Below are 25739 nucleotides of genomic sequence, written 5' to 3' on the forward strand. Positions count from 1 at the left end.
AGATTTTGTCACCTGGACAAGGTCAACAGATAGGAAGAGAAAGGAATCTGAGGGGTAAGGACAGGGATTGCTTGAGAGATCTCTATCTCCATTCAACCAGAAGATCTGAGCATTTATCTGCTTTATATAATGTTCTCCAGATTTAAAAAATATATATTAAATATAGATTATATTTTATATATATTAAATATACTAAGTTATATTTAATATATATGAATATAATCAACAAATTAGATTAAATAAATAAATTAATAATAAATAAATTAGAACCACTAGGTGGTTCTGCTAAAATTTTAATCATTGAAAACTAGTGTGAAACTTCGGTGTTCTGAAAACTAGTCTTTAATGATATATGTAATAATTAGAAGATAATGTGCCTTCTGGTTTCAATTGAAATTTCGTTTGTAATAAAAAAGCATACGTTTTTGGGAAAGCATGCAATATTTCTTGCAAAATGCTCCATTTACCACACTTTTGGGAAGTCAGGATTTGACTCAAATCCAAACCCACTGTCTACCTGGTGGCATTTCATCCGCACTGAAGGAATATTTCATGGAAAAGACAGCCAAGTCCGTGCATACCAGCTTTGGTACCCCTGATGTCATATAGCAGGTGAGAGTTAGAACCCAGGGTTTCCCATTTCAAATCTAAGGCTCTGCCCCCTAGGCCATGTTTTCATAATAAAGTCAGATGAATCATCTATGGGGCTTTTTTGACTGCCACTGCTACTACTACTAGCTGCTATTATTTTTGGAAGCTTTCTATATGCCAGGCGTTGGGCTGGACACCTTGGCCGCTCATCTACCCAACAACCCAGGAAGCGGTCTGTCATCATCCTCGTTTAACTATTGAAGAAATTTACCTGACGTTACGTAAGTTGTTCAAGCAACCAATGGTAAATGTCAGAGCTAGAACTTAACCCAGATTTGACTCCAAAGCGTATATTCTGGACCACCAGGCAAAACCGAGATTTTGAGGATGACCAGGTCCTGAACACCGCCCTCAGCCCCGCCCCTTCTAGTTCCCTGCCTTGGCGCATGCGCAGGCCCCGCCCCTCCTCCCGCCCCGCCCCCTCCTCCCGCCCCGCCCGCCCCCCCCTCCTCCCGCCCCGCCCCCTCCTCCCGCCCCGCCCCAGCCGCCTCAAGTCGCGCAGGCGCTCTCCTTCTCAGCGGCCGCCGAGCGGAGTCGCCCGGGAGGCGGTGCCGGAGTCCTGACCCGGCGCTGGGCGGGCTTCGGCGCCAGTGCGCGTGCGCGGGGCCCGAGCCTCGGCTCTCCCGGGCGTCTGGAGATGGCGGCCGCCGGGGGACCCTCGCCGGAGCCGGCGGCTTCGGAACCGCCGGCGGAGCTGCCTGCCTCGGTGCGGGCGAGCATCGAGCGGAAGAGGCAGCGGGCGCTGATGCTGCGCCAGGCCCGGCTGGCGGCCCGGCCCTACCCGGCGACGGCGGCTGCGGCTCCCGGAGGTCTGGGCCCTGGCGGCGCCTGCCCCTTCCCTCCGGCGGGCCGGGTGCCGCGCGGGGAGGCCGCTCCCAGGGCCGACTCCGAGCCCAGAGCGCCAGCGGTTAAGCGCTGGAGCCCGGGCCTCCTCCCTGCACCCAGGTGGCCCCGCTCTCCGCTGAGGTTGGGGGATGCGGCCGCCCTCACGGGTCGGGGCGTGCCAGCCGGTGTCGGGCTGTCGGGCTGTGGGTCGGCGCCTTAGCTTTCCCTTTCCGGCCCTGCTGCGCGTCCAAGGGCCCAGGGGTGGGCCTTGCATATACAGCGTTCAGGCTCGTGGCCCACTTCGGGGATCACCCCGCACCGCCCCGGGTTCATTGCCCTCAACAAAAAGGCGACTGCGCGCCTATTGGGATCCTGCACCTGCTACGCCGGGCACCGGGGGCAAACGGACGCGAGCGACTGGCTTCGTGAGGCTCTCTAGGGTAGCACCTGCTGTGACTCCCATCTTTCGAGTTAGCTGACTTGTTAACTTGGAGATAATCAGGGCAGGGTTTGGGAGCGGTGATTTACTGAGGACCAGAGAAGGAAAGGCTCTGCCTGTCCGGGTTCATAGCGGCGGGTTCACAAGCTAATCAGGACTAGAATGGAGCGCATCCCGTCCCATGCTGGCTTCTTGGCCTTTTCCTGCCACCAACTGCTCCTGTGCCAGGCGTCTCTCACTTTTAGGAGAGAAAGGCTGTTACATCTGTCTGAATTTTATCCCCCCCGCCCCCTTTTCTTAGGGCAGCCCTTGATTGCATGTCTTTCATGTGCGTACCTTTCTGTCCTATAACTTTGCACTGTTGTCTTCCTTTGGGCACCTAAAATAGTTGGGTGGACATGCAGTTTTTCAAGACTGCCTCTATGACATGAAGTACACCTGTTTCTAAAGCTACATGCTATACTGTGTTGAACATACTTTAGAGCTGTGTCATCTACTACCCCTTTTCATCAGCCAGAAGAAAAGAAAAATGACAGGAGTCAGGAGCTGATACCATGTCTTGATATTCATACTGACTGACACTGGATCTGCCAATTCTAGCTACTTTGGAGAGTTCTGGTTTCATCCTTTCTGTTTTCTAGTTTGTTTGTTTTAATTCCTTTCTCCGGGGTCCCTGGGTGGCTCAGCGGTTTAGCACCTGCCTTCGGCCCAGGACGTGGTCCTGGAGTCCTGGGATCGAGTCCCACATCAGGCTCCCTGCATGGAGCCTGCTTCTCCCTCTGCCTGTGTCTCTGCCCCCCCCCCCCCCGCCGTGTGTGTGAATAAATAAGTAAAACCTTTTAAAAAAATTCCTTTCTCAACTTGAGATGTTCTAGAGTCAGGACAAAAGTTGTTCATTTGCGTTAATTCATACTCATGATTTCACCAAGCTTTGTAGACCTGTACTAAATGGCTGTGGAATGGATGCAAAAAAGAACATAGTATTAAACTTCTGATCATGCAAAGCAAGGCAGGCTGAATATTCTGTTAGGGCACTTATCTGAGAACTGAACTGAACTATGCTGTAACATGGTATACACTCTGCTGAGCTTCAAGGAGTTCGGTTTGGACCAGCTGGAGTAGTCGAGCCCATAACTTGAGCAAGATACTGAACAATGCTCAGTCATGCCAAGACAAAGCCCCATTTCTCTCTGCTGCTCTGCCTGGATGTTTCCCCTGGCCCTTAGCACCACATTCTAAGCAACTTCTCAGTCTTTTCCATGGCCTATGTGCTAGCGCAGACATAAAATGAAAATCGTACAGTAGGCTGAAATAAAAATACTGAAGACAGAAATCTCAGCACCAAATATGATATTGAGGCTTCCAATCTGTATGTGGTATATTTCTCTCTTTATATTTAGGTCTTTGATTTTATTCTAAGTGGTGGTTGCATTGTAGAGGTGTTACACCTCTTCCTAGATGTTATTTCTCAGTTCTGATTGTAGATTCTCGTAGATATTCTACATACATAATCATATTATCTGTGGATAAAGACTGTTTTTATTCCTTTCCAGCCTATATGCCCATTTTATTTTCTTACCATTGTGCACTAGTTGGGTCCTTCAGTATAATATTGAGTAGAGGTGTTAATAGTGGACATCCTTGTCTTGCTTGATATATTAACCTGTTTATGCACAAAGGAACATATGGGCTTACCTAGTTAAGCCATTGACCACTTTTACTTACTTTTCATAGGTATGGCTAATGTAAAAGCAGCCCCGAAAATCATTGACACAGGAGGAGGCTTCATTCTGGAAGAAGAAGAAGAAGAAGAACATAAAATTGGAAAAATTATCCATCAACCAGGTAGAGTGTATTTTCAGAAACTAGGTATCTAGATTGGTCATTTTGAGTAACATGCATAACTCTTTGTAAGTTGATGTTAAATAATGCTATACTTGTTGTCAGTGAGCAGGTCAGCTTTGTAAGAGGAATGCAGTTTGGCAGTTTTGCTAGTAGATTAAAAATTAAAGAGATTTGGCTGTGATTAACTTGTAGTCTGTGTACTTAGGGTTGATGCTGTTGTTTTATAATAGGCAGGGACAGCCAATCTATTAACTAATAGTATACTCAGTTGTCTTGATAGGGTGAAATGAAAAGCCAGAACTCAAGAGATAAAATTTAGGACATTCTTTTATTAGTTTGGAGGGATATATATATATATATATATAGGTTTATCCTTGGGGAAGCTTAAAAAACCTATTTTAGTTTTAGCTGTGGCAACAGAAATGTTATGTGTTCATTGAGGTAGATGAGAGTCCTGTTCTATTGCACGTTTTCAGAAGCTGAGACTGGAAGGATTAAAATATTTGTTCAATTTGGATGCCGTATTTAAGAGGATATTGACAAGTGTATAGTGTCCAGAATAGGTTGGTAAAAATGGATGTCTTCAAATTGACATGTGAGGAGGAGTTGCCAAAACTGGGTAGGTTTCACTTAGAGAACACTTTTAACTGCCTGCACGTGTAAGAAATGTTTCTCTGTGGAAGAGAGATTATACTTATGATTTGCTTTGGAGGGCAGAACCTGGAGCAGTGGGTGACAATTACAATACAGTGAGGGAGATCTCAGTATAATGAAGGAATACTGTGTATATATTTAGCACTGTGGCACATATAGAATAGAATGTTGGCACATATATCATGTGAGTCTCATGGTGACTCTGTGAAATGGAAAAATATCCTAACCAAGTGAATTGCCTCTAAGTAGCAAAGCATTGACGGACATCAGAGATTGAAAGACCTGATCAGGATATATTACAGAAGCCTTGGATGGGAAGGGAAGGCGTTGAATTAAAGACCTTTAAAGTCCCTATGATTTTATGGATATGAAGTCTCATTGTAACTTTTGTCTGCAGATTTTGCACTCAGCTGTGGGCTATAAAGCCTATACTTTCATTTAACAGATCACACAACAAATATTTATTGATAACCTATTGTAATGCCTTCCTGGTTAACTAAGGTATACATGTGGCATTGGCTGTTAATTCACACATTGATGCTGTGGCTACTGCTTGCAGATAGTGAATTTGTGGAAGTTAGAAAGGTGTGTGTTGGTTTGCAAACTGGCCTGATACACAGAGGGCAAGAGGCTGAAGGAGTCGGCCACTCCAGATTGGTAGGTGGCAGCTTTAATTAGCAAGGGCACTTATGAGGCTTGTCTTTGGTGGCTGCAAGATGAGTAGACTCTGAACCCAACTGCCAAATCTTAATGATGCCTAATACAGAGGCTTAACTGGGTTCAGTTGCATATTCAGGTCAGATGGCCTCAACGACACCTTACTCTCTCAAGGTTTGTCCTTGGGGCAGCTCCCATTGTGGGGCTGGTGGACAGAATGAGCATTCCAAGAACAAGGTAGATGGTGAGGAGTCTTGGATTGCCCAGGTCCACCTCATAGGTCAGCTGGCCATTATGTCCTCTTGATTATTTCCTTCAACAGTGTCCCCTTTGGGAGACAGGTTAGAAGAGGCCCTCATTCTTTGGGCTAATCCTGAGCCAGGCTTCATGGCTTACATAGTGGTCATAGATTGCAGTTTAGCCACTGTTTGCCCCCCTGGCCAGATGCCTTTGCACAAGGGGGCTTGTACAACTTTATGTGGCTGACCTATGTGGGTAGAAAAAAACAAGGGGCCAGATTGATATTTTCTATCATTTTTTTTTTTAAAGATTTATTTTTGAGAGTGCACATGTGGAGGTGGGGAGGAGCAGACTCTCCTTCCCCTGATCATGAAGTCCGACGCGGGCTAAGACCCATGAGATCATGACGTGAGCAGAAATCAAGGGTCAGATGCTTAACTAGCTGAGCCACGCAGGCACCTCCTCTCTATCAACTTTTGTTCATTTTTAAAGAGCTTCCACATAGCTGAGAGAAATAAAAATTATTCAGACCATTAAATTATATGGGTCATTTGCCTATAAAGCAAAGCCTATCAAATGCTTTTATAATCTAGAACAGAGGTTCATCAGAATCACTAGGAAGGTGATAAGGGCCAGCGGGGGTGAAGGTGATTGATATGGACTTCTAGTTGTAAAATAAATCATGAGGATGTTGACTAGTAATATTATCATGCTGTGTATTTGAAAGCTGCTAGGAGAGTAGATCTTAAAAGTTCTCATAAGAAAGATTTTGTGAATTATGAATGGTGACAGATGTTAACTATTATTGGGGTAATTTCACAATATATATATATATATCGAATCATTATGTTAGACATATGAAACTAATACACTGTCAGTTATACAGTGTATACATACATACAAGTATGTTATGCAGCTTGAAGGGGCTCCTGGCTGGCCAAATCTGAGACAGTTTGAGCACCAAAGTAATTAAGGACACTACTGAGTGCTTTGCCATTGGAAAAAATAGGATCTGTGAGTCTGTATCAATAACAAATAAGTAGGTGAATGAATGAATGGTGAGGAGGGAAGGTTCTAGCAGTAGCCTGCCAATTTCCACATGGTAAATTTAAAGGGAGTGATGGGAGTAGAAAAATCATTATTCTATACATTTAAATTTTTTCATTATAAAGACTTCTAAAATTAGGAAAATGCATATTTTATGACTTGATTAATAATGTTATGCAGTATGGAAGGGGGGGTGAGAGGATGGGGTAGTTGAGCGACAGGCATCAAGGAGGGCACGTGATATGATGAGCACCAGGTGTTATAAAAGACTGATGAATCACTGACCTCTACCTCTGAAACTAATAATACATTTTATGTTAATGAATTGAACTAAAAAAAAGGCAAAAAAATTGCAAATTGTAATGGAAGAAAAAAATACTATGCAGTAGTCTCCTAATTGGTATTTCAGACCATGGTTTTTCTCCACTCTGACACGTTCTAGTAATGGAGTTTTTGAAGCTCTAACTTTGTATTTTTAATAATTTTCCTTTGGTCTGTAGCTACACCTTGCTAATATTTTATAAGGAAGAGAGATATTTTTGTTAGAGTTTGGAGATGAATAGAATGAAGGGGTGGTGGTAGACTCTTAACTGACCTTGTTGTGTTGGAAGTAGGTAAGGGAAGACAGTGATAGGAATGTGTTGAACTAGTTGTGAACAATTGATGACTCTCCTTACCACTGGGAGTTGTGGCAGTTCTCAGAGCTGGGGCTTGGCAGTAACAATCATCCTAAAGATTTACTAATAAAACTTTCAGACTAATAGAATAAAGATCCTTAGCTAGGTATTTGAAGTCCTCAAAAAAAAAATTGAGCTTTACTTAGTTTGTATGCTGGGAGTTGAGGATATATAGCTAAATATAATGTCCACCCTCAAGTTTACAGTCTCATTGTTGAGATCAGTGTATTGCTGTTTATGGTGGTGGTAGGGTGAAATGGAGGGGAGAAAATTTCCCATTTGTAAGTGAATTCTGTGTTGTCTCTCCTAGTGTTGGCTTGCTCTTTCCATGTTCTATATTAGTGCCCATCTTCTCTGTCTGTAGGCAGCCGCCTCCCCTCCCTTCTACTCTGGGACTCACCTCCTTTGTATTCTCAACAGTATGGTGGTAGGCAAATAATGGTCTCCAAAGATGTCCGTATTCTAATTGCCATGGAACCCGTGGTATATTACCTCAACTTAGCAAAAGGGATTTTGCAGATATGATTAAGGTTAAAGACCTTGAGATGTGTGAGAGATTGTTCTCTACTATCCAGGTGGGCCCAGTGTACTTAAAGGTACTTAAAAGTAAAAGGCAGGAGAGAGTCCCAGGGAGGTGTGATTATGCAAGAAGCCAGAGTGATGTGAGAAGCTGTTACTGCTGGCTTGGAAGATGGAGGAAGGGAATCATGAGTCAAGGAAGGCAAGCAGCCTCTAGAAGCTGAAAATGGTAATAGATTGTTCCCTAAAACTTCCAGAAGGGAATGCAGCCCACTAAGACTCATGTCAGACTTAAAAACTACAGCTCTCTAAGCTAATAAATTTCTGTTATTTTAGCCAGAAGATTTATGATGATTTGTTACAGCAGCAATACAAAATACATGATTTTGTCCTTTATGTAAATATATTTGTGTCAGTTATAAAGTATATGCTGATAAACTGAAGACAGGAGAAAATATATTCTAAATCACAGAAAAGGAAACTTAAAGAATTAACTTTTATTTCTTTAGGACCTGTTATGGAATTTGATTATGCCATATGTGAAGAATGTGGTAAAGAATTTATGGATTCTTACCTTATGAGTCACTTTGATCTGGCAACTTGTGATAACTGCAGGTACTTATTTCAGACAACGTTCTCAATTGCTAAAGTTTAATGTTTGCATTTAAGGTTTAGGGCAAGATAATAATTAGATCCATTTGGATTTAATTCTTAGCAATTACGATTTTTGTTTTGGGTGTTTACTAAAATTTCCATGGTATCCATTTTGCCAAAGAAACATAGGAAGCTTGTGCTTATCACAGTGATGATATGCCACATAAATAGGAAGGATGGCCCTGGTTCAGCTATAGATCTGTCTTCCTTCTTGCTGTGGGCCTGGTGGGTCTTTACCATCTCTTGGTAGCAGGTTCCTAACCGTCCTCTTCCTCCGGCTGCTCAGGATCCCCTGTGTATTGACATGCTGGTTACTGGACTAGGGTCTTTCTGTTACATTTTTTATGCTGCTAACTTGACCATGAGTTGAAGGAAAACTATTTTAAAATAATGTTTTGTCATGCATGCCCCTAGGTTGTTAGACCGTTTGAAAATCTAGTTTATTTAAAATAACTAACATAGTACTGGACTTGATTTGTTTTCAGAGATGCTGATGATAAACACAAGCTCATAACTAAAACAGAAGCCAAACAAGAATATCTTCTGAAAGACTGTGATTTAGAGAAAAGAGAACCACCGCTGAAATTTATTGTTAAGAAGAATCCTCATCATTCACAATGGGGTGATATGAAACTCTACCTAAAATTACAGGTCTCTGATCTGTTATATTATAATCAGTCATTTTAAGCCCTCAGTCAGGTGAAGTTTTAATGGTAAACTAGTTATAATTAGCTTAGTTTTGCTTCCTGTGTTGTTTTGCAAATGAGTCATAGTCCTATGTAATGACATTTAATAACATCTGGTTTCACATTTTGGTGTGGTACTTTGGAGCAAATAAATTACTATTAGGTGATGTTACTAGTACAACTTGGGAACTAAGTTGGACCCCATTTCCCTGCCTACCCACACCCTCCAATGAAAATCCTAGAAAGTTTCAGGAACTTCACAAATGCCTCAATCTAACTTCACTTGGGAAATACTCCTCTGGAACCGTGTCAAGTGTTCATGTAACTCTTCTGTGTCTCAGAGTGGCTCTTCTCACCTCTTTGTGTTGTGGTGATATGCAGAGTTGGTTACCCACTTAGTGTGAGTCCCTTGAGTCAGTCTCCTGCACTATCCCAGAATAGTACAGACGTTATATTTCTGTGCCATTATATAAAAATATATTGATAGACATTGCTTTAGAGCAGGTTAATTGGAAAATACTAGAAAATCCCAGTAGCTTCAAATAAAATTAAGAAACTACATTGTAAAACCAATCATTTATTGAATTTTATTAAACCTTAGACCCTGTCAATTAGAAGATTCACCATTAAAAAAAAAAAAAAGATTCATCATTATTTTATGTATCATTCAAAATGAAAAAATGCCAACCCAATGCTTATTTGTCACTTGGAGCTTTTATATTTACTGAAATAGTGCCATTAGAGTTATTAGAGGGTTTTTTTTTTCTATATATCCTGCTTGTGCATACATAAATAGGAAAGGCAGGTACACCAGATTTATTAAGGTAGTCCTATACTTCTTTGCATTCAGAGTCCAATTCTGACATACTTTTGATTCAGCTGTTACAGTACCAGTAAGCAGTTTGCTGCTGTGGTGGCATCCTTAGGGTGTTAAAGTTTGGAAATGTGATGTTTTAGAATTTAGGAAATGCCAGTATATCACTTGATTATATTAGGAAGAAATTTGAGTTTGGCTCTCTTGTTGAGAGGTCTTGAGCATAATTCTTTGTACCTGTGTTAATCTAAATGTAAATAAGTATAAAGAGTCAAGAGATTGTAATGCAAAGTTTTAAAACTAGAATAAATACTTTAGGTCATTCAGGTACCAGAGTTATTTTTTTTAAAAAAAGATGATACCCAAAAGACCAGAAATTAGTAAGAGACCAGGGGGGAGTGGAGCAGTCTGGACTGGTTTTCTGCAGTGAGAGGTTTTTGGAAATGATCTCATGTGGAGATGGGCTGTGGCTAATTGGTCTGCAGATTTTTAGGTGAGTGTGACAAAACTCATCAGACCCACTGACTGCTGGTACTTCTGTGGATTCATGTGGAAACAATGTAGCAGAGAAGCAGTTAGAGGAAGACTCTTGTACTTAGAGTCTGAGCAAATGTTTACTGAAGGTCCTGTAGGCCTAGATAGAGGTGTTACTAAAGCTGTTTCTTAGCACTCTTTAAAAAAATCTCTTAAAAATTTCAAATACTTATAAAATTGCCCTTGAGTGAGATCACGTTTTGGTGTCCATGGATTTAATCATTATGACTTTATAATACTTAACAACTGAATCACGGCTTATTAAATCTGGATTCTGTGTTGTAGATTGTGAAGAGATCTCTTGAAGTGTGGGGTAGTCAGGAAGCATTAGAAGAAGCAAAGGAAGCTCGACAGGAAAACCGAGAGAAAATGAAACAGAAGAAATTTGATAAGAAAGTAAAAGGTAAGTGGAGGGGCACCTGGCTGGCCTGGTTGGCAGAGTGTGAGACTCTTGATCTTGGGGTTGGGAGTTTGAGTCCCACATTGGGTGTAGAGATTACTTAAAAATCTTAAAGTAAAAGTGGCTACATTAATCTCATGAAGGATTGTATTTTATTGACTTGCAGACAGACTTTAGCTAAACAAGTTGTTCTTGTTTAAAGATCTATCACCAGTAGATTGGAATGTTTTTCAATAGACTGAAGAAAGAAAAGACAAAGTTCGCTCTCAGTAGGTTGGTGTTTAAGGCTCTCAGTGCAAACCTCAGAGTACTGTAGTTCTAAAAAGTGTGTAAGTCCTCCTCTCAAAGTGAATTATGTGTTTATATAGGAACAATGATCAGACAGATATCCTTGGTCAAGGATTTGGTATCAGTTCATGGCATCATATGACTAACAAGGTTATGAAAAGGACATCCACCAGCAAACCTCTCTAATTGCTTAAAATGCAAAAATTGTGCCTGTTAGTCCTCTAATTTAGTGGCTAGAGGGAGTCTTCTCACATCAGCGAGTCTAATCATTTTTCTTCTATATGTGAATAAAAGATCTAGAAGGGTAGAGTGACTTGTTACATAGATATTAGCGAGGTGGGACTGAAAGCAAGCTTTCATAACTGAACATCTCCATTGGTACATTCATTCCTCTGTCCATACATTTGTCTATCCATTCCTTTCTCCATCTGTCTCTCTTTATGTCCATCCATTTGTGTATGCATATGTGCAACTAGTCATTCATCTGTCCATCAGTGCGTCCAGTAATTAGTGTCCGCTGTGTTCTAGACACTGTGCTAACATAAGTGCTGGAGTCAGGCTTAGTCAGAAGACAAAGGCCAGTAAACCTAAAATCCTGTTGTAGTGTGATCAGTACCGTGATAGTGGTGAGCATAGGGTGCGGCTGGAGCAGTAAGAGCCCTCTGTGCTAGATCACAGAATCCCTGGAAAGAGTCTTACATGGTAGACATTAGTGTTCTTCATATGGTAATTGTAGAGTCTCAGTGTGGTGTAGGGTGTATATGGATAGCATGTATCTTATGTATGTACAGGCTTATGCATATTCATTTAAAATGAGTGTTTTAGCCAGAATAAATAATTTTGTGGTGTTTAGGATTTAGAAGAGATTTTGGAAGATAGCTCAGATGTGTTAAAACAACAAAAATTGAGTGTCAGCCTGCCTTGTTTCTTCTTGTGAGGGTATTTTTTTCCTCTTCTCATTATAAGATTAATTCATGTACAGTGCAGAAAAGTTGGGAAAGTCCAAACTTGTAGTAGTTTCCTGCCCAGAGACCATCAGTAGTGATGTCTTAGTGTCAGTTTGTCTAGTTCTTTCCTATGCATGACTCTTTAAAAATATTTCATATAAAAATGGAAGCACTGTTGGACATTTATAAAGTTTATCAAAACCTCATGATAAACATCCTTACACACAACACATCTTTATAGAAGTTAGAGTTATCTAAGACCTCAGCTCCTGAGTTGGGGGGGTAAGCACACTTCTGTGGCTTTGTTAGATTTCTTGTAGCAAACTGTGCCATGTAAAAGCCTTTCATTGAAGAATCTTCCCTAGATGAGCCACTGCTGTACCGCCACTAAGAACACCTGCAAGGACCAACTGAGAGGCTTTGGAAAGACTTCTTTTCAGTTTGGTCCTTTCCTTTCATCTTTTATTACATTATGTTCCACCTCATGTTTTAGCTCAGCCCTCCCTTCTTCCAGCATCAAGGAGAGCCTCGAAGGATAAAGTAACAGAAGCTTCCTACTGGGTGTGAGAGGGGAGGGCAGAGTGACAGACTAATTACAGACCAGACTGGGGTTTTTGGTAACTCCAACTACCTGCATTGCCTCCACTCTTCCCTCTCTGCTGCCTCTAAAAGTCACTTTTCTGATGGTATTTTGGTGCAAACAGTAGTAAATGGATAAAGAATTGGAGACTTAGACCTACAAAATGATGAAATACTTTAAAATGGGGGGACTATATGTAATTTGTATTTAGATACTATTTCTGTAATTTGGTCAAGATATCATGTAAATGTGGCCAAGTTCTTATAATTCGACTAATAGTAAAAGATTATAGCATCTGTTTTATACTTTTTCTATAAAACTTAAGATAATCCTATAGATCAAATTAGTATAAATAGGACAGTTCTTTTAAGATTTATGTAATTTTTATAGGTATTAGCTTAAGGAAATGTTAACTCAAATATAACTGGCTGTTTTCCTCATGGTATTACATTGCTGCTATTAATCACCAGATAAAACTATGGATTTCCCTCTTCCTTAAAGAGTTCGAATTTGCCCTGAATTTTTTTCCGGACCCTTGACACTGGTTTCTTTAATTGAGTTCCTTTCTTGTTGGAATGAAGCATGTCTTTTTGAGGAAGTTTTTCTGAGTGGTGTTTTTCTTTTTCCTTTGCATATGAGAACCTGAGAGCTCTCTCAGTTGTAAAAACAATACTCCCCTGTCTTCTGGTGTTTCGTGTGCAGAGGTCAACACGGTACCCTCTTTAATTATGGCTTCTTCTTGTTGGTTTACTTTAGAGGTTGGTGAACATGTTCCAGTTCTCCTGACTAGGCCACAAAGGGCTGAGAGTGGAGTAGACACTGTAGAGATTAGAAACAAGGAGCTTACCGTGCAGTTTGCTCAGAACAGAGAGGAATAAAAGCAAGTCTAAAAGTTTTTTAGTTGAAAAGAAATTGGAACCTGGTTCCTCTTGTCCTTCTGATTTTGATCCACAAAGAAGCTGACACAAAGCTTACTTCCTTATGGAAAGGTAAGAGATTACATTTACCTGCTTTTAGAATGTGATCTGCTTGAGAAAGAATTGGTTTTACTACAGAAGAAATTTACGTATAAGTAGTATTAAAGTATTTATATATAAAAAAATAAAGTATAAATATAGACAAAGGTTAAAGACAAGAATTGTCAGCAAATTCATATTGTTATAGATCTCTTAGATCTAAGAAGGCAGAAGTAGAAATAATGGCATCACTGCTGCTCAGTTTAACTGAATTTCAAAAAAATGCAGTGTGTGCTGGCTCTGCTATTGGAAGAGAACTTTCATTTGGTACAAATACACAGAACGTTTGGGCTTGCATGCCTTGCCACAGATAAGGTGGAGATAAGACTTTTCTTTAAAGTTACACTCCGTTTTCTTTTATTTAGTACTGGTAGAGGTAAGCCTTCTAAAAATGAAAAATTATTTCTATTTGTTACTATTCACTTTTCCCCCCAAAAGAGGAGGGTAGGAAAAGCCCTCTTTGGGGCTCTAAATGTGTGGGCAGTTTATATGCGGGGCCTGTGTTTATATTTATGACTGTTTTCAGGCTTCTCTCAGTAGAGTTTGAAGGACACAGTTCCATGCTCCTCTGCTTCAGTTTATGGAGGACAAGATAAGATCAAAACATGTTTTTTGAAATCTCCCTGTGATTTTTTTTTCCCCTCTATTTTTTTTCCCTCTAGTTAACAAAAGGCACACTACGTCACAACTTCCTGCCCTTCCATTGAATATTTAGAAACGTTTCGTCTCCCTCAGCAACTTGTCCTGTCAGTTTACCTCATAAACAGCTTTGGGGTTCTTTGAATACAAGCTGATGCTTTTACAAAATTAAGATACTAAGGCAAATAAAATACAAGTTTTAGAGTGGCATAAATAAATTTTTCATTGAAACAAGGATTTAGGGGAAAACTTCTTCAGGTAAAAATATCTATCTGAAGATATCCATAGCAAGACTGGTTAGCAGGAACGTTTTTATAAATTTCCCCAGAGGTAGTCCACAGCTTTCTGTGCTGTGAAATTCTAGACCAGCAGGACTAGGAGGTTGTAACAGAACCTGTTTTGTTCTCTAGCTCCACTAGGCTTCAGTGCTGCTTGGCTCGGGAAGGGGGGCTTTCCCTCCCCTCCCCTCCCCTCCCCACCCCACCCCACCCCAGGGCTCCTGAGCTCTCTCAGGGCTAGTGAGTCTTACCCACGTCTAGGCTCTGACCTTTCTGCCTCCCTCTTCTCACTCAGCAGAGGGCGTGACCTCTACTTTCCAAAGTTTTAAGTGGCTTAAATGAAGTAATTTAAAATGCTCATCTTTATTTAAAAACTTGACGTCACCAAATGGTGACATTTTGCCACATCTGTTTACAACACGCACACTCGGTTGACCATTTAAAAGTTGAGAACATTGTGATTAAATGTAATATTAGGGCAGCCCTGGTGGCGCAGCGGTTTGGCGCCGCCTGCAGCCTGGGGTGTGATCCTGGAGACCCGGGATCGAGTCCCACATCAGGCTCCCTGCATGGAGCCTGCTTCTCCCTCTGCCTGTGTCTCTGCCTCTCTCTCTCTGTGTCTATGAATAAATAAAATCTTAAAAAATAAATGTAATATTAACATAATGCTGTTGTCTGATGTGTCCTAGACATCCAGTCGTCCTGATGTCCCTCATGGCTTTTTAGTTGTTGGATCCAAGGGCCATTCAAAGGTGATACTGTCTGTACTCTTTCAGGCCTTCAGCGGTTTTCTTTTAGGACTACTTTTTTGGAGACCGCCACCTGTTTTGCAGAACGTCCTTATTTAGGTTTATTAGCAGCTTATTTCCTCACAGTTAGATTCTGGGCATTTTTGGTAGGAGTCCTTCCCAGGTGATGTGGCTATGTCACGTCAGGAGGCACATGCTCTCAGCTAAGAGTCCTACTGTGTCGTCTGATAGCTCGGTTGAGGCGGTGTCTGCTAGGTTTGCCCGTTGTCCAGGTGCCCTCTCTTCTTTGTAATTAGTAGGAAATCTGTGGGGTCCTCTTAGGTACTGTGTGAGCAAGCATCTCCTTTCTTAAGTCTCGCTCATAGGTTTTAGCTGATTCTTGCCCGAGTCTGTTGTTACTAGGCTGGATAGAAATGGTGATTTTCTATTTCTGTTATTCTTTCTATAATTATTTGACTTCCTTTAGGAAGAGCTTTTCAAGTATCAGTTGGATTCATGGATTCTTATTCTCAAATTGGTATTATAGTCCAATCCTGTTCATCATTCTGAAACTTAAACGGTCTCCCATTTGGCCCCTTCCAGCTAACTCCTGACTTTCTAAGTTTTTATTTGGAGATAAGTTCCAAAAGTTCCATAAGATTGCAAAGATAAGTATAATATAAAGGACACCGCTGTATCTTTTCCCCAGACTGATCTATTGTTAGCACGATGCCTGTTGTGTCATTGTACTCTGCATGTGACACTTGCCAGAGCTGTTGAAGAGGTGGTTGTGCGTCAATCCCTCCCCCACTCCCAGTGCTGCAGTGCGTGCTTCCTGGCAACAGCGTCCCTCGCAGGACCAGAGTGTTGTAGTGAGATCTTTATCTCCTGTCATTCAGAGTCTAGTTCTGTTACTTCGCCGAGTAACATCCTGTGCAGTTTTTCATTATAGCTCAGGATCCAGTCTAGGATCAGGCATTGCTTGGCTCCAGGTACACTCTTTCTAAATTTCTTTATTCTGGAATATTTCCAGAACCCCTGTCTCTTTTAACATTGACATTTTTGAAGAAGTCTCTTCCTTTCCCCGTCTTGCCTGTTTAGAAATGTTTTTCATTGGGGGCGTTTCTGATGCTTCACAATGGTTAGAGTCACATTATGCATTTCAGGAGGGAGGTTGTACATCAGTGACTTATTTCTTAGGGTATCCTATCTGGACACATATGTCCATCAGCCTTCAATAATGACGTTACTTATTTTTATTATATAAGCAAAAAAAAAAAAAAAAAAAGATTATGGGCCAAATATCTTGCTTCTCCTCAACACCTCCCCTGAGATTTAGCATCTATTCACGGATGGTTCTTGCTTGAACCAGTCTTTAGTATGCTCTTTGCAGAAATGGTTTTTGAACTTCAGTGCTCTCTCCACATTTAGCCAGTTAGAAGTCTGCACTCTACAGCATCCTCTCTGCCATGTATTTATTATTGGTATGGATGCATGAATTCCTGTTCTTCTCCATGGCTTTTGGTTCATTTCTGTCCTATTTTGATGTTCAGACTGTCTTGAGATTTGGGCCAAAAGGAATCTTCTGTAAGCTAGCTCCTCTGTCCTTTTGCCATGTCTTCATTGTTGAGGACTTCTACTTTATAGCGCAAAACATGTGCATATCTGTTTTTTTTTTTTTTATATCTGCCCCATGTGTTGTAAATTAACACCTTGAGTTCACACTCATATACCCAGTTCTAAATTCAGAATTTTAGGGCTCATTCTTTTTCTTTCCTTGCTTGTAACTCCCTTCTCTGACATTGAGAAGAAACCTGATTCGTATTATCCTTAATGTAGTCACTTGATTGACACCCCGGTATGTAATTCCCATCACTGTTGCTAGTGGCCTCCACAGTAGGGAGAGCCTCCTTACTTTTCTTGGGCTCACTCATCCCTACCGCAGATGCCTGCTTTACCTGCTCTACTTAATGGCTTTAGGACTAGTGTTCAAGGGAAAGAAGGCAAGAAAATGGTAAACATACCAGTATTTTAGTACTTCCTCATTTCCTAGCATAAGTTTTTCCAGGAGTGTCTAGTAAATACTAAAGATAATGGTTTTATTTCTTACCATTATTCTTGATGGGAAGAAAAAGCCATAAAGTCAGTAAAAACCTCATGTTCATTATGACCAATTATGGATAGCAAACTAGATTTTGTTGTCTGTATTCTAGTGTTAAGCAAATAGTTTTCTTCTCCCTCTTCCTGAGTTCACATAACACTCAAGTTAGGTGGAGGTTAGCTTAGCAGGGACTGGGATGCAGTCAGATTTTGAGAGCATTTTCTCAGTAAAGGAAACGTGGCTAGGATACCTTGTATCAGGGAGGTATTGGAACTCAAACAGGAGACCTCTCCCTGACATTGTCTGAAACCACGAGGCATCTGTGCTGGTCAGCACATTTCATTTTTTCTTTAGAAAATAAGGTGAAAAGGGCAGCCCCGGTGGCGCAGCGGTTTAGCGCCCCCTGCAGCCCAAGGTGTGATCCTGGAGCCCTGGAATGGAGTCCCACATCAGGCTCCTTGCATGGAGCCTTCTTCTCCCTCTGCCTGTGTCTCTGCCTCACTCTCTCTCTCTCTGTTTCTCATGAATAAATAAATAAATCTTTAAAAAAATAATTATTAAAAAAATAAGGTGAAAGTAAAAAGGCATTCCAGGTATGTCTAGAAAAAATTAACTTCTTCAGAATGTGACAGATGTGGGAATAAAGATGATTATTAGGAAAACACAATGTTCCCTCTAGTTTGGAAACTGTCTAGAGGTATGTATGTTGAAGCTTGAAAACAGTGATCTTATGAAGTGCTTCTCATGGAGGTGAGGGGGAAAAAGCAGCCCAGCTTTAGTGGTTGGTCACAGGAACCTGAGCTAGACAGGCCTTTGGGTTTGACCTTAGGCACAACGTTTGTCACTTCTTTGGGCCTTGGTTTTCTCATGTTAAAACTGAGTGATAGTTGTACTTCTCTCAAAGGGCTGTGAGGATTAAATGTGCTTATAAAGTGCTTAGAACAGTGCCTAATAGGTAGTGCTACCTCTGCTTATCCTTATGATACAATAAAGTCTGAAATACAAAGATTCAAGTATTTTGATACTAATCATGAGGAGGATTAAAGAAAATATGTGATCACTTGGCATACAGTGATTTTTGAGATGGAACTCTTCCTTAGGTAGTGCTGTCAGCCCTTGATAGATCAGAATAAGAAAAATGTAAACAATTATGTTGCTTTTTATTCATTAAACTGGAAACTGAGGAGTTATTAGCTTGTTAATTTCCAGTTAACACTAAGCATTTGGTTTCTTCAAGCAATATAGTGTGAACTTTTAAAATGTGATTGGCTCAGTTGCTTTTCAAAGCATCCAACATTTATTTTTTATTTGGTTTTTAAAAAGATTTACTCACTTGACAGAGGGGCATGGGAGAGCACAAGCAGGGGGGAGTGGCAGAGGAGAGGGAGAAACAGGCTCCCTGCTGAGCTTAATGAGCCAAAGGCAGACCCTTAGGCAGCCGAGCCACCCAGGCACCCCTCAACTGTGTTTTTTGACATTTTAACATGACACAGTGGAGAAAGTTCTAAACTGTGGAATAAATAACCTGAGGTCACATGCTATTTTTGTTCCATTTCCCTACCTGCGAAATAAGTGAAATAAAAGCTATGGTTCTTTCCCAGCTCTTGTTTTTGATTCTTATATTTAGGTTGTACTTTGCAATAATTGGCAATCCCTCTCCTAAAACACTGCTCTCATAAGGAACTGAATGGACTTCAAGTCAGGTACACGGTTTTTCTAAGATGAAACACCAGCACAGTAGCAGAGTTCTTGGCTTTCTAGTTATCTTGCTTATAGAAGCAGTCCCTCACACGCAACTGTGAAATGCTCCTGTCCTGCTATGGCATCATTTTTCTTAGCTGCTTGAACAAATGCCATTTTTCTAAATCCGCTTTTACTAATCTTCTGAATTTGTTTTACTGTCCCTCTAACCCACTTACCCATTTCCGTAGCTCCCATTTCACGTGGCTCCAACAATGAGTAACTTCACAGGCCAAGTTGGCCAATGTTACAGAATCAATTTTTGTTATAAAACTAATGTAAACCCTATTAGGTTTATTTTTTTTTAAAAAAGATTTTATTCATGAGACACAGAAAGGCAGAGGGAGAAGCATAAGTGGGACTTCTATAATTATTATTATATTATTATGTGGGGAGCCTGAAGTGGGAATCGATCCCGATCTCGGGATCACACCCTGAGCTGAAGGTAGAGGCTCAACCACTGAGCCACTCAGGCGTCCCTCATAGAAGACACACACACACACACACACTTCATAGATTTTGGGTTTCAGCTGAATAGCATCACTGAAAAACTGGCTTTTGTTTATTTTCTTAGAATTACGGCGAGCAGTAAGAAGCAGCGTGTGGAAAAGGGAAACAGTTGCTCATCAACATGAATATGGACCAGAAGAAAACCTAGAGGATGACATGTATCGGAAGACATGTACTGTGTGTGGCCATGAGTTGACATATGAGAAGATGTGACTGACTAGTTGTCAAGTGTTCACAGATGAATGGACCACGAGTGTAAATAATGCTTCAGGAAGATATTTGCATGTTATGGCTTAAGAGCAATTTTCAGTTACAGTCCAGCAGGTCTGGTTGTGGGCAAAATACTGGGTCTACCATAGGGATGGGAGCTGAGGGGTGGAGTAGGTTCAAAAGTTAGAACTAAAATTGAGAACTAAGAAGCCAAACCCAACCCTAGACTGGAATTAGGAGGAAGAGCTTTTATGAAGGGCAGAAGCAGCTGAAACATATTCTTCTCCTAGGAAACAACGCGGATGGTGGTAGATACTGGGCCCCAGAGGCTAATGAGTCTTCTAGACTGTCTCCACATGAGGGGGTGGGGAGCCGTTGTTGGACATGTCCTGACCAACAGCAGCAATTGAGTTGTGCAGTCTGATCATGTTTTCTGTATCCTTACGGTTTACTACCACAGGCCCTAATGTCTGTGTCTATATGGCCCTTTTCAAATCCGGATTAAAATGGAACAACAGCCATATTGTCTCCTATTGATCAAAAAAGGTACTAAGTTTATTCTAACTTAACATTTACAGAGCACTTACTGTGGGCCGGGCAGGTGTGATGCTAAGTGGCTTACAGGTATCCTCCTTTAATCCTGGGAGGGAAGATAACCTCTGCGTTTACTAAGCATTTCTAAAGGAAGTGATAACCTACACCTGACAGACATTGCCCCAAACATCTGGAACAGCCTTAGTCAGTTTTGACCGTTTTGTCAAAAGGATTACAAGGTAGTTAGAACTAGTAAGAGGATTTGTGCTTGATTACAAGGTCTGTGCATTATTGTTATTATTACAAAACTTGTTCAAGTTAAACTGGGTATTTTCAAGTTGTTCTTTACCGCCTTTTTAGTCCTGTTGCTACAAGCAGAAGAAATAGGTTCATTTTCCTTTCCAGATCAATTCTGGAGATTATGCTTGAAGGCAGGCAAGTCCAAACAAGTCCAACTCAAATAGGCTTGAGACTGTAATTACTAATTGTTCTGAGAATTCAGAATAGAAATATTTACTATATTAGCCAGTTTTTTTTTTTTTTTAATTATTGATTCTGTAAAAATTGATTCAGAATGGGCAGCAAGACCATCCTGGGACCACAAGAAAGCTTCCAGCTTGATGACAACAGAGTAAGGAGGGTCTAGGTAGCTGACAACAGTATTAACTGTGTGGGAGATAAAGAGCCGTTGAGCCACAGGACCTAGGTGGTTCACATTCCACTTTTTAGCTGTGGGCCTTTCTATCTGCTGGCTGGGCATAGTCACTCAGAGGGATGGTTTCTAAGGATTAAATATGGTGAGTCTGTGGCACGTGGCACACAATAGCAGCTTGTTAATGAGCACATATTCTCATCAGGACAGTATAATTCTAGATTTGTCTAGTTTCAGGTACGCTTCTATTCACTCTTTTGATCAATTTAAGATAATCTCCTATCCAGAGAACACCAACAGCCCAATGTGCTCAACCCAGGTTGGCACGTTCCTCATTTCTCATTTTCAGGTATTTTTACAGATTACTAAATTTTACAACAAAACAAACTACTAGTTTCCAGGAAGAGCAAGTAAACTTATTTTCATATGAACTACTGCCTGAATTGTTCCTGGAAGGGAGATTTACAATCAAGGAAAAACAAAGCATATGTTCACTTTGACAAAAGACATGTTAAAATGGGAAAAATATTAAATGGCATTGATAGAGTATTTAATAGAATATTGATTTGTTTGCAAGGTACAGTAGTGACCGACTATTGTCTGTATGAGCTCTTTAGTGGGGAAAGCAGCTGCTGAATGTTTTTGCTCTTACACCTTTTTCAAAATTCAACTTCCAGTTTTTTTCATAAACTTAGCTGCCAACTGTACAGAGTGGGGTCACATCAGTGAATTCTTGTTGGAAGCAATACTATACATGAGAGGACCCAAGAGAAAAATCCCTCTAGAATTCAGATCAAGCAGGTTTAACTAGCCAAATTCTGCAGGACACTGGGACAGGACCACAAGATTACCCAAACCTTAACTGGTTATCCTTTCGGCATCTTGAGGACAAGAGCCATGTCTAACTGATTACTGTTTGTGGGATGAAGGAAACCAAAAGAATACTTAGACAAGAACTTGGGCTTTAGTCCCTTTTTTGCTAGTACCTTGCCATATGCACCCTTAATTCTGTGAATAATTTTTTGTTTTAAATGGTATGGTATTTAAAAAACCTAGGAATTCTTATTTCTTGAGTAGACTGTATTTTATAGCCACTGTGATACAAACCAAAGAGATTGGATAACAATACAAAAAATGCTAATGCATCCTAAATTTGTGATGTAATAAGCTAACAATACCTATGTTGTACAAACGCACAGGAAAACTACTTACCAGTTGTGGGGTTGTTGAATTTTTCCTAAGGTTTAGTGAAGCCTTAAAATGTTAGCAACTGGCAATGTCAGATAATCCCGTATACTTGCATATTATTTTATGTGCACTCTTATTATCTCAGTTAAACTTTAATGCCACATAGGAAACAGGCTCAAGAATTAGTAATTCTACAGAACTTGAAGCAAGTTCTGTAGAAGGAAAATCCAAATCTACATATAATTTAAAGTTTTAGCCAATCTAGCTACTTCTATTTCCACTGTAGCATGTACTTCACTAGTGGACCTTGGACAAATCTGTCTCCAAGACTAGAGATGCCCAGATGGCTCCAAGGTAACAGTTCCCACACCTGCCTGCACCCTGGAAATTGTGGTTTAATTTAGAAAATAACTGTAAAGATTTTGGGTAGTGCTACTCTGAGTAACATTTATTAATAAGATACTTTGAAGAGTGGGAGAATTCCAAGCGAGGGAAGTACACCTTCAATAAGAAACCACCAACTTTAAAGTAGATTGAGATGATAAATCATGAAATACCAAAGTTTAAAAAACATTTTTAGTTTTATTTCAGCCATGTTAGGTTATCCATGAGCTGTGAAAAGCTATGCTACTTGATAGTAAACCCACCAGTTCTATATACTACTTTGTAAGCTGGACCTCTAGTGTTCACATACCTCAAATCACTTATCTTTTGTGCCTTAAGGAGAAAATACCAGAAAAGTTGTATGTGTCACATATATAATACATCCTATGGTCATCGTCACATTGTCAGTCGGGAATTTCTGCTCTGTAGGGGTAATCAAAGGTGATCACTGCTATATTCTTCACTGTTCCCTCCCACCCCCCTTTAGTAAGTGAAAGGATGCTACAAGAAAGCAAGCATTCAAACCATCAAAAATAAGACAAATTATTTTGAGATATCTTAAAAAAATCTTGACAGGGGAATAAAATGACCCTTAGGCCTGTAGGGCACAGAACTGCTGGAACACAGCCAGGATATGAGGGTCTAACTCAGCAGTGAAGAGCAGGTTCTCCAGGGTCACCATGTACTGCTGGATTATTTGGTGATGCTGTGGACACAAAAAAGGGGATTTTAGGTTAGGAAAAAGACCATGTAAGCAATCTTGCAGAACATTTTGCTCAGAAGCCTGCCCATGTTGTGGAATGATGGGAAGGGATAGGGGAAAAAAGTCGTTCTGCTTGATAGGAAGAGGGATATAAAAATGGGAAGGATGTCAGTAACTTAGAAAAAACAACTGGTCAGAACTGGATTTCAACATAAATGTAATTCATGCTTCAAAGCAGTAGCAGCTTCTATTACAGACTAGGTTCAGTTGGGTCTCTGCTAATTAGAACAAAAGACAGTAGGACTTTTTAAAGGTAGCCCAGGCAGGGACTGGCCCAAGATTAAAAACCCAGGAAAGAGGATTAAAAACATGGTTGCTGAAACATGAGAAAAGATACTTTGCAATAATTTTCCATTTTTTGCTTTTACTGGTTAGAGCATCTAAGATTTTTGTTTTACAAAAAGATAATATCACTGGCTAATTCTCTATTAAGTATTCTATAAACTAAGAAATCCAAACTTCATTTTGTCTGTTAAAAATAGTTCATCTATCTCACTGACAATTCCTGACCCGTTGAGCCTACGTGGGAGGAAAAATGTTAGAAAATGAAAATCTCTTCTATGCATGCCTGTACGACTTGCATATATACTGAGATCTCTACAGGCTAGACCTAGAGAACAGCAATTAAGAGTCTGAATGATAGAGGACCCATTTAAGCCTAAATATTCTGATGAGCAATAGTAGAAGCAAATGGACATTAAAAGGGCCTTCCTTACAAGTACTATAAAACCTCCTGACAAATCCATTTTTTAAAAGTTTTAAAACTTTTTTTTAAAAGTCCTTGTGGCTGAGAATAGTGATGTTTATTATCTAATCATAATTTCCCACAAACCTGTAAGAAGATCTGCTGGAGCCTCTCTATACAGTTCTTATACCATGGGGTTAATACACTGGTCCCGTCAGTCTCACATCGTACTAAGTGCTCAGTCAAGATCATGATAAATCGCTGGAAACGGGGTACAAAGGTAAAGCAGTGTTACAGGGAAAATTCTTATGCTTTAAAAAGCAATCACATTTTTGATCAAGGAACCTCAAAGGCACTGCTTACTCCACTCAGTCTTTATGATGTGCATTGCCAACTTTCCTAAGTCAATAAATCCTGTCAGTTTAGAAAGGCAGACTAGGGCTAATGTCCGTACATCCTTTTTTATAATACACGAACACCTTTAATATCTAGATTACTATGCCTGTCATTTTTCTTTGCAACTACTTCTAAGGCCATAATTAGAAATGTATGTATAAAATGTTCATCAGAATGGAAAATGATCAACAGTTGGGAATAATTAAATATAAGAGGTATTTAAAGTGTCCTCAAACATTCTGTGAAAGCTTGGAGAAATGCTCACGTAAGAATGCTAAGTATATACCACAGACGCGGGGGGTCCATGTGGTTACCTGCAAGTAGTGAACTTTTACTTCCTTTGTAAATTTTTGTATTTTAAACTTTTATAAATGCTCAAGTATTATGATTAAAAAAACCAACATTTTTCAAGCCTAAAGAACTACATTGTTTTTTAACCTATCAGTGTCCCAAGCCAAGATACCTGGAATATGACAAGGAAGAGGTTCTTCTGTTCACTCTGAGCAGATTCTACTTTTTCCTGCAGTCTTTCTATTTGCTCCTCTAGAGCCCCATCTTTCCTGTCACTGCTTCTGTCATCATCGTCACTTCGCTGCAAGATGCACAGGAGCAAAAGGAAAATACCATTTAGAATTCCAGCATATTAAATCTCACTAAGTCAAAGGGAAGGATGTTCTTGTGTCTGGTCAAATGCCACTTGAAGCCTTGTATTCTCTGGTGAAAGTACTCCACCACCCCGACAGCACACGCATACACCCAAAAGGCTTGCAGGCACGTAGCTAGGCCATCCTTAGTGGCACCTGTCCTGGATGATGAGTTATAACTTTTACAAGATAGCCCATTCAGGGAGGAAGTGTGTGTCACATTTTCTTCCATTCAAAATGAAAACAGCTTTGAGCTCCATGCAAAGTGTGTAGTAGATTCTTGTTATTCACCATAGTTATGTTTATGCATTTGCTGGGAACCCTGAGCCACTGTTTAGGGAAATCCAGGGTTAGGTTCTTGGGAGCCTTTTGGCTTATTTTTGTTAACTGATCCATATGTAACCTTATGTGTGTTTCTGTTTGAAGATAGCTTATTTAATATATGTTTTACAATTATATACAATGTTTCTTTATACTTAAACTGCTTGAGAAAGAGTTAACATTTTCCTGACCCGAGTAATGTGACTGTCAACTTCTTTGGCTGTCCACTGTTTTTTAAAGTCAGTCATTGTCTTATGAATCCACAAACTGAGCTGCTTTACCACAGCATTATAGATTTTTTTTAGTACTTGATGGAACAGCCTAGGTACAATTGGTGAATTTCCTTTTTCTGAATGTATCCTATTGTTAAATTTGTGAACACTGAACTCATGGCCAACAGCACAGTTACTCATCACCAAACGAAGCTCATGTAATCCACGCATTTTTACTGTCAGAGACCTCACAGCCTTCCTGCACTACTGGACAGCATTTC

At 40.4% G+C, this 25739-nt stretch overlaps 2 protein-coding genes across 5 annotated transcripts in view; one reads left to right on the plus strand and one right to left on the minus strand.

Annotated features, from left to right (window-relative positions):
* The first annotated feature begins 1219 nt into the window (after positions 1-1219).
* XPA (XPA, DNA damage recognition and repair factor) lies at positions 1220-20536 on the plus strand. Of its 4 annotated transcripts, none has more exons than XR_005988992.1 (7): positions 1220-1460; positions 3650-3760; positions 8064-8169; positions 8694-8859; positions 10528-10645; positions 13214-13446; positions 19534-19668. XR_005988992.1 is itself a non-coding variant. In XM_041762950.1 (6 exons), the coding sequence occupies exons 1-6, from the start codon at positions 1289-1291 to the stop codon at positions 19680-19682; spliced, it is 822 nt and encodes a 273-aa protein (XP_041618884.1). In that variant the 5' UTR covers positions 1224-1288; the 3' UTR covers positions 19683-20536. The 4 variants fall into 4 exon arrangements, 1 of the variants encoding a protein (XP_041618884.1); XR_005988991.1 differs by lacking the exon at positions 19534-19668 and adding an exon at positions 18847-18912; XR_005988993.1 differs by lacking the exon at positions 13214-13446 and adding an exon at positions 18847-18922 and having other exon boundaries at positions 1221-1460.
* Positions 20537-22615: 2079 nt separating this feature from the next.
* NCBP1 (nuclear cap binding protein subunit 1) overlaps positions 22616-25739 on the minus strand; it is a 36885-nt gene continuing 33761 nt past the window's right edge. Inside the window, exons 21-23 of the mRNA XM_041762944.1 lie at positions 24745-24873; positions 24033-24146; positions 22616-23143 (exon numbers count right to left, since the gene is read on the minus strand). Coding sequence (XP_041618878.1) covers positions 23030-23143; positions 24033-24146; positions 24745-24873 — 357 coding nt within the window. The 3' untranslated portion in view covers positions 22616-23029. The remainder of the gene's footprint in view (positions 23144-24032; positions 24147-24744; positions 24874-25739) is intronic.

This window comes from Vulpes lagopus, chromosome 7, assembly GCF_018345385.1.
Source record: "Vulpes lagopus strain Blue_001 chromosome 7, ASM1834538v1, whole genome shotgun sequence".
NCBI lineage: Eukaryota > Metazoa > Chordata > Mammalia > Carnivora > Canidae > Vulpes > Vulpes lagopus.